Here is an 8,394-nt window from a genome sequence, read left to right as displayed (position 1 = left end):
CCCCGCCCCCTTTTCCTCCTTGTTGGGGGGATGGGGGGATGCTCCCAGTGCTCCCCAGCAGCACCGTGGCCGAGCCAGTGAATCTGGAGCACGCGGTGGGGGGTGTTTGCCCTGCCAGCCCCCTGCCCGCACCACGGCAGGTCCCCGGGGGGCACTGCTCTGCTTAGGGATGCTCTCTTAGCACCCAGCACCCCGCATCCAGCATCCCCCATCCAGCACCCCCTCTGCTGTGCAACCCCCATCATCGCCTCTGCGCGGGGCGCATCAGGGTCTGGTGGGGAAGGGGTGGCAGGTGGGGGTCATGCTCCTCCCTGCTATGGATTTGGGAGGTGAGACCACGTTTGATGCCGAGCCCCGAGTGTGAGGCTGGCCGGGGGAGCTGGAGCTGGGAGGGCAGAGTAAAGGGGAGGGAGAGCAGCCGAGCTGGCGCCTTCCTCCGGGTAGATCGTCCCTTGTGCCTTCGGATGGTTGAACTGGGAAAGCCACTGGAGGGTCTTGGGGTGGGAATTAATTGAAAAATAAAATCATTAGATGGGAACTCCAGAAATGCAAAATTGTTGGGAGTTGGGGGGGGAGGCGGAGGGGGGGATGTGAGCTTTTGTCAGGTTAATTTCTTCTGTATTGATGTTTTGTGACATTTACTTGTTGTTTATCTCCCGCAGCAGCTGTAATACTAAAAGAAAATGCACAGCTTGTTCCATTTATTTATTTTACACCTTTTCTTTAGTCCTATGGTATGTTTGTTTGTTTGAGAAACCCAGCGAGGCTTTTGATGTCTGAAAGCAGGATTTAAACAGCTGTTCTCCATGTGCTGCTCGCAAGCGAGAGCCGCTGGCTGGGGAGCGAGCAGGGGGAGAGGGGGCTGCGCCGGGGCTCCCGCCGAGAGGGCACTTCTTGCCCGGTGGAGAGGAGGCAGCGCCGACGGCAGCCTCGGCACAGGGACCAAATGGCTTTGTCACCCCCGGCGCCAGGCGCCGACGCAAGGTTGGGATGCTCGCTCGGGTGCTGGCAGCCCCCAGGGGTTTCTCACCCTCCCGCAGGCTGTAGCATCTGCAGGCAGGGATGCATGCATGGGGCTGTGCCCCACAGCAGTTTTGGGAGCCTGACGATGTGGGGGGGTCACAGGATGGTGCTATTGGCGCGGGACAAGAGGAGCAGAGCGCGGACATCCCTGCCTGGCTGTTGGGGGAGAGCCAGCTTCTGGCCTTCACCCACTGCCAGCCGAGGTGGGGGATGCAGGCTGGGCTGTGGGGCCGGGCAGGGAGCTTATGTCTCAGCAAGGACGTTGGTGTGTCTGTGTCCTGCCAAGAGCCTTGCTGAACCAAGGCTGGTGTCCAGGTTGGTCTTGCGGCCACTCTTGGGCAGCGGATGGGTGAACTGGGGTCAATGGGAAGGATCAGCATCATCAATGAGCCCGTTTGGACGCTGAGGCTGTTTGCTTCCAGCAAAGCCCATGAACCAAAGCACGGGTGGTAGGTATGGAGTCACACCTCCAGCCATGGTGTCCTGCCAGGGCCTGGCTGGCGAGGAGAAGTAAATGATAGCTGAGGGACTTCACCTGGGATGGGGATGAGGGGGGCTGGAGGTAGCAGGAGATGAGATGGAGGTGGTTTTGCATGGCCCAGATTGTAATCTTTACTTTTCTTCTTTTCCCGCATCCTCTTTGCCACCACCCGGGCCTGGACAGACTCCCCAAAGAAGAGAAAACAGTCAGAGGTTTTGAATGAAATCCTGGAGCACCTGGAAGAGGAGGAGAGCAACAAGGACGAGGCCATCTAGCAGCTGCCTGGTGCCTGGTGAGGTGGGTACCGGGGCAGTGGGGCCGTGGTGGGCACAGCTGGCCCCAAAGGTCAAAATGCCCTGGGCTGCCGCAGGGTGGGCAGAGGCAGGAGGAAGAGACGGTGGCGTTGCAAAGGCTCAGCAGCCCCCGAGCTGGGGTCCCACCCACTGCCTCTCCTCCCTGTCACCCCCCAGGCTCACAGCCATGGTCTCAGAGGGTACAGCCCAGATTTGGGCTCGGTTTAGGCTCTGCGTTGAAGCGAGAGCGTGCACTGCCTGTGTTTCTGTGTGCTCCCTAGTGTGTCTGCTTTCTGCTGTTGCAGCAGAAATCGCTGTCGAGTCACAAATTGGCCCTTGCTGTGGTTGGGGGAGAATGGATGGGCTGCCAAAAAAAAAAAAAAAAGCACCTATTCAGAGACCAACCTGCAGCTGCCTCCACAAAACAGATACTTTGGCAAAGGCCTTTTCCCTGCCAGCACCCGTGGCCTCCACGGCTTTGCTCCCTCCTAGGCCACCGTGCACCCCAAGGTCTAGTTCATGCCATCTTGAGTCCTGGCTGGCATCGCTCCTCCTTGACGTGTGTCTGCCTGGAGTAGCATCTCTAGAGGCTGGAGGGTGCGGGATGGCAGAGGCTGGCGGGAGGGAGCCAGGAATAAATAGCTCCCCGCGGACAAACACGGTGCAGCTCAGCCAGCCCCCCCACCTCCTTTTGAGACTGCCTAGCAAACCGTGCCTGGGTTCAAGAGAGGTGAGACAGGCTCATGGATCTCCTTTGCATGTGTTCCACAGTGAAAACCCTGGGTTGCTGGTAGGACACCTGTTCACCAGCCACAGCATCCGGAGACATGCGATAAAAACACGGGGGAGGTTCCTAGGTCCCTTTGAACTGCACTCTGTCCCTCTTTTTCCATCCACTGAGGGACTCACTGCCCAGCTCCGTGGTGGTGAAACCCCATCCTGTGCTGAGAAACTCACGCAGGGCCAAGACAGCCAAGGGTATCGTGCCGGCATGCTGCTGGTGCACCAGCTCAGGGCGCTGGGTTGGCAAATCCTTCGTGCTGGGGAGAAAGTCCCTGAGGCACTTTCTCCTGCAAGGCTGTATTGGCTCAATACCACCGAGGGAATGATTTTGGCACATTCTGCCTCCCATTTTTACAGCCACAGAAATGACGCCAGTTCCTAAATCTCATCCAAGTGGCCCCTGGTTTTTGGGGTGCTGCTAGGGCTGCGTGATGCATGCATCCAAAGTGGTGCTGAGGCCATCACGCCAGGGGGGAAGCCGGGGCTGTCCCCCGTGTATCAGCGCCGGGAAGCCACCCCGCACTCGCTGGAGTGTGTTTGTGTGTGCGATGCACATTACTGCCGAAGAGGCTGTTTTCCTCTCGGCAATATCTGCCTAGAGCTGCGAGGCAGTACCCAATACACCTAGCAGTGGGATGCTCATAACCTTACTTATTACCGGAGTTTTGTTCAACCCACAACACCGCTGGCCGCCTGAATAGCGAGCGCATCTGGGCCTGGAGCCGACCAATAACCCTGCTAATACGTCTGCCTTCCCGGGCTGCTGCAAGCGCCGGGCACGAGCACAGCACTGGGGCCCTGCTGATGAAAGGGAAGGTGCTTACGTGACCTCAGGAATAATCCGAGTTGGGTTAAATAACTGCCTGCTTCATGCAGTGTGTCTGCAGTGTGCCGAGGCCTCGAGATAACATTTGTTCCCTCGGAGCAGCTCTGATTTAAGGATGCCTCCAGGGCAGGACAGGCAGCATTGCTCAGAGCCCAGGCAAACCCCACGCTTTTGGACGTGTCCTGTCCCAGCAACTCTGCAAACCTCCTCCCCGATGCCAGTCCTCCCACGGGGCCTGGGGCTCAGCACCAGCAGGCTCAAGGCTCCCTGGCTCTTCATGCAGTCCCCAGGGGGGAGGCTGGGTGCTCAGCACCCAGAGCTGTAACACCTCATGCCAGTCCCCAAACCCATGCTGCAGCTTGAGAGCCCTGCTCCTGCCTCCGAGCGGCTTCCCGGCCCCCAGCACCAGGTTTTCCTCCTGTCAGGACCTGAGGCTGCTGGCTCAAGGGACAGACGCCCAAAATTCAGGGGTGCCCCCTTGGGACCTCTGCAGGGCTGTGGTGCAAAACACTCATCCCTTAAGGCAGCTCCAGCGCATCCGCCCTGCCCTGCAGCACTTGGTGGATGGGTGGGTAAACTGAGGCACGGGTGTCAGAGCAGTACTGTCAAAGGGGGTCAGTCAGAATGGTGACGAGCTCACCAGGAAGGGGGGAAATCTGTTTGGTTTTTTTTTGTTTTTTTTTTTTTTTTCCCTTTTTTAGCTCAGCGTTGATCAGCAGCGTTCCCATCCCTGCTCCCCACTGCCTTTGCCGTCTGCGCTGGCACAGGAGGTGGCAACAGCAGGACCCATCGGTGGTCCCGGGGTGGTTCTGCACAGGGGGGTCACTGTGGGGAAACAGGGCTTTCGCATCCCGGGGGTGCAGGAACACCCGGCAGTGCTCAACGGCCGGCAGAGAGGACGGAGGAGCCGGGCAGGGTCCCTTCCAGGCACGTGTGTCACCCAGCACATGATTTAAGCGAAGCTTTGCAGGGTTGCAGGTTGGGGTTGGATTTTCCTGGGGGTTTTTTTCTCCTGTTTCTTTTTGTCCCCCCCTCTCTCCCTTCATTGTCTTTTGTGGCGGGGCAGGTTTCTTGCTGAGCGTCTCTGAGGTCTGCAGCGGCGACGAAAAGGATTAGCGCAAGCAGAGCATGTAGGCTTTAGAGAACAGAGCAGAGTTTGGTTTCAACATCTAATTCAATTTGTTCTGCCGAGATTGAAATATGAAATGGTTGCCAGTCAAACGTTCAAAGGGGGAGGAGGGAGGAAAGAAGAGAGGGAGCCTTCTCAAATTTAAATTTTAATGAAAATTAATTTAACCCTTTGATATGTTTTAAAACATGTTATTTCCCAGTCTGGAAACAGGCTGGAAAACATTCATGAGGGTTGGGGTTTTTTTTTTTCCCCGCACCTTCAAACATAATGAAGATTTTCTTTTTCCCTTAATGATACTTATCTTGTTGAGCAGTTTGACATTGGTTAATTTTTCAGGCAATTTGGTATCAAGGAAATCTGTTTGATGTGTGCGGGGGGGGCTGTGTATGTGTATACAGATATATATGCGTGTACATTAATTAGGAAAGTGCTGATCGCAGCTCTGGAGAACAGTTTGAGTTAATTCCTGCTCTGCAAGCGAAGACTCAACTTCTTTGTTACGTATTAAGAACCCCACACATTGCATCCCTAAAATTACACTGGGTTTAACAGGAATTTTCTGAAAACGAGCATATACCTGCTAATTACCCCGAATTAAAGTGAATGCCTAAGCAGGTCTGCAGGAGATTCATCGCTCCCCGCTGCCTTTTTTTTTTTTTTTCCCCCAATCTTAAACAATCCTAATGATAAAATAATTCAAACTCTCTTAACTGGCCACACCGTTAAGCCTGGGAAATAGCCCCCCCTCACCCCGGGCCTTAGCCCCGGTGGTACTTCTGCAGCTGAACACCATCGCAATACGCTTATTTTGTTCGGGGGGGTGGTAATAGTTCCTTTTAGCGGTAACTGTTACTCAGGAAGGTTGTATCTATTTCAAATGATCGCGCGCTAATTGTTGTAATTAGGCTATGATGAGCTGGAGCCCTGGCCCCCTGGTTTTGCTGGCTCTTGACACCGCAGGGCTGGGGTCGCCGTGTGTGCCCCTCACCCCTCGGCTGTCCTGCGCTCCCTGGGGAGATCTGGGCACCTTTAGGGTGTGATGCTCATCTGCTCTGGGTGTCCTTTTCGGGGTGGGCGCGTTGTATCCGGGCTGTGCTGATGGCAGAGAGGATGAGCAGCTGGCTCCCAGCCTCTGCCCCTGGCTGGGCTGTCACCCATTGCTCTGCGGGCAAGAACTGGAGATAACAACCGTCCGGGGGGCTGCACCGGTTGTTTTGGGCTCCGGCAGATGAGCTCTGGGGAGCCTCTCTGGGCTCATGCAAGGCACGTGCTCTCCCCATCAGAGAACTGGAACCAGTACTTTACAGCCAGTCCTGTCTTCTGCAATCCCCGGGATACGGTGCAGGCCCCCCGAGGGGTCTGCAGAGCCCAGGTTGAAGCCCGCTGCCCCGGCGGCTGGGCTCTTGCCAGGTTGTGACGGCTTTGTCCAGGGCAAGACCCCGGAGGGCTGGACGGCAGCAGAAGCCGGGACGGCTGCGGCTGTTCCCCGGGCACCCGCTGCATCCCCCTCCCCGGGGCGGCTCTGGAATTGGATTAGGATATTATTCAAATGCAGCCTTTTTACTGAATTAGAGGGTTAACAGGTTTTAATGTAAAACTAGCTTTACTTTATTGCTGCCTGTTGCCAGAGGCCTGTGTGGGCTGTTATCTACTTAAGGGGACAGCAAGCAAGTCAACGCGGAGAGAATATCCGACAGGCCTGGGTTTCGCTGGGCGCTGCGAGTCCCTCCGCTTCCAGGGCTGCGTCTCCGCCGAGCGATGCTTCCCGCTGCTCTCAGAGCCAGGCTGCGCGCCCGTGCCCTCTTTGATTGCTCAAAGCAACTCATTGCCTTTGGAAAACTCTTGAGCACGGTCTGTGTTGTTTTTCTCGCTGTCCCACGGGAGGAGGCAGGGGACTTGGCGCGGGCATGGTACCATCCCGCTCTGCGAGCTGTTGTTTTCCTGAGCTGCGGGCTTGAATTGCTGCTGCCTACACCGTGCTCCTGTCCCTCTGCAGCCACGGGCAGTTTCTTTTCATCACCATTGCACTGGTCCTGCCTACAGCATTGGATCACGAATTTCAGCTCTGCTCATCTCTTCAAGCCCGTCCTGTCCTGCCTTTGCAAAGTCCTCCTCCCAGGGGTGCCCCCGGAGCGGGGCTCTGGGAAGCACTGAAGGGCCAAGCGAGCCTGCCTCTCCGCAGCAAGCGTAGATGCCCCTCGCCAGCCCTTTGCTCGGGAAGAGCCCGCGTCCCCCGGTGTCGTGCTTGCTGCTTTTCAGCCCCCGCGCTGCAGGCAGCTGCCGGCTCTGGGCAGGAGCTCTGGGATCTCAAGCCTTTCTCTCTGCCTGTTGGCGATGGCAGCCGTCCCCTCCTCCCCGGCAACTCTACCAGCTTTGCTTGTCAGCTCGCAGAGGCAATAAGCGCGGTGCCTGTAGGTGCTTGAAGTTGTCTTTCTGAGCAAGATGTGGCAGGAAACACACAGGAGGGGTCTGGGCTTTTGAAAAAAAAATTGCTTTGGTTGCTGCTCCCTTGAGATGGAGAAGCAGCGCCAAGGCAGGAGTGTTGCTGGCAGAGCGGTGCTCTCCCGCGGAGACCTTCCCTCGCTGCCTCGGTTTCCCCATTTGCAAAGCACGGCACAGACCTACAGGTGGAAGCAGCTGTGCGCCGTGCCGGTTCCCGCATCCCTGCCGGGAGCAGCCCGGCTCCCTGCCGGGTGTGCAGGTGTGCTGCAAACTCCTGTTTTAACCGCCCGTCGCCGCTTGCTTTTCTTCAGCTCCTAATTGTCTCCCTTCCTCCTTCCACCAGCCTTTTGCAATTGCAAACTCTGTTTGCTTCTCCCCTGCCAGAGGATTAGCCAAGGGATGCTGCTGCTGCTGCCCCATCATTTCCCCAGCTCACACGGAAACCTCCTTTACCTTCCCTGCAGCCAGCATTAAAATATTCTGACTGTGTCTAGGGGAGCGGGCGAGTTGCCGCTGGGTAACCAATTGCCACGATCAGCCCCAGCCAAAGTGACTCCCAGTAGCTGGACCCCATCTCGGAAGGGGACAGCAGCAAACTGGCATCGCCCCGGGCTGCAGGGACGATTGACTGGGATGCTGGCTGGAGATGTGCTCGGGATTTGGGGAGCACGAGCTTCTCCGTAATATTACAGCATATCTGGACCTTACCCTGGGTCACACCGTGCCCAGTGTTCGGCACCACCCCCTCCCAGCTTCCACCACCCCCTCCCAGTTTCCACCACCCCCTTCCTCGCTGGGAAATAAAGGAGGAGAACGGGGAGGCAGCGTGCAGCTTTCCTTCCGCCAGCGCGCGGCTGCGTGTGACTGAGACGCTGCCTCCTGTTTTCCCTAAATATATGCACTGGCGAGGGAGAGAAATCGCATGGCAGGGCTTGAGATTTCAGACTTAGCCATTCATGAATAATAATCAGGCTCAGTAATTCACAGTAAATAGGTATCCAAATTGGCTAATGAGGGAGGCTTTCACCCCAAACTGGAGCTAGGAAGAGAGGCAGAGGGAATGCGAACAGGCATTGGATGAGGCGGGTGCGTGCACGGTGTGACCGGAATCAGTGAAATACGGAAAGCGGTGCCAGCACGAGAGCGGGGAGCGGCGACGGGGGAGGACCCCGAAGAAGGGACCACGTCTGACCTCCCCTGCCGCGGGGCAGCGGTGGCCAGGCTGGGACCTGGCAGGAGCCTGGAGCCCTGCATTCCACAGTCCGTAATTAGTGCCACGTCATTAGGCTCAGCTCTCTCTTCCAGCCCCGGGACCGTGCTGGGCTGATGGGCATTAACGTGCCCGGCCCGTGCGCCCTGCCAGCGCTTCTGCCCCACAGCCCGTGGGGGCCGGAGGGTACGGAGCCGGTGTCAT

At 57.2% G+C, this 8,394-nt stretch overlaps 1 protein-coding gene across 1 annotated transcript in view; it reads left to right on the top strand.

Moving 5' to 3' along the window:
- RBM19 (RNA binding motif protein 19) overlaps positions 1–8,394 on the top strand; it is a 72,720-nt gene that overhangs the window by 61,288 nt on the left and 3,038 nt on the right. Inside the window, exon 23 of the mRNA XM_009642846.2 lies at positions 1,688–1,801. Within this exon, the coding sequence (XP_009641141.1) occupies positions 1,688–1,779 (92 nt within the window). The 3' untranslated portion in view covers positions 1,780–1,801. The remainder of the gene's footprint in view (positions 1–1,687; positions 1,802–8,394) is intronic.

This window comes from Egretta garzetta, unplaced genomic scaffold (genome assembly GCF_000687185.1).
Source record: "Egretta garzetta isolate BGI_Z169 unplaced genomic scaffold, ASM68718v1 scaffold7, whole genome shotgun sequence".
Classification (NCBI taxonomy): domain Eukaryota; kingdom Metazoa; phylum Chordata; class Aves; order Pelecaniformes; family Ardeidae; genus Egretta; species Egretta garzetta.
The sequence above is the reverse complement of the archived record's forward strand: the minus strand, read 5'-3'. Positions and strand labels throughout refer to the sequence as shown.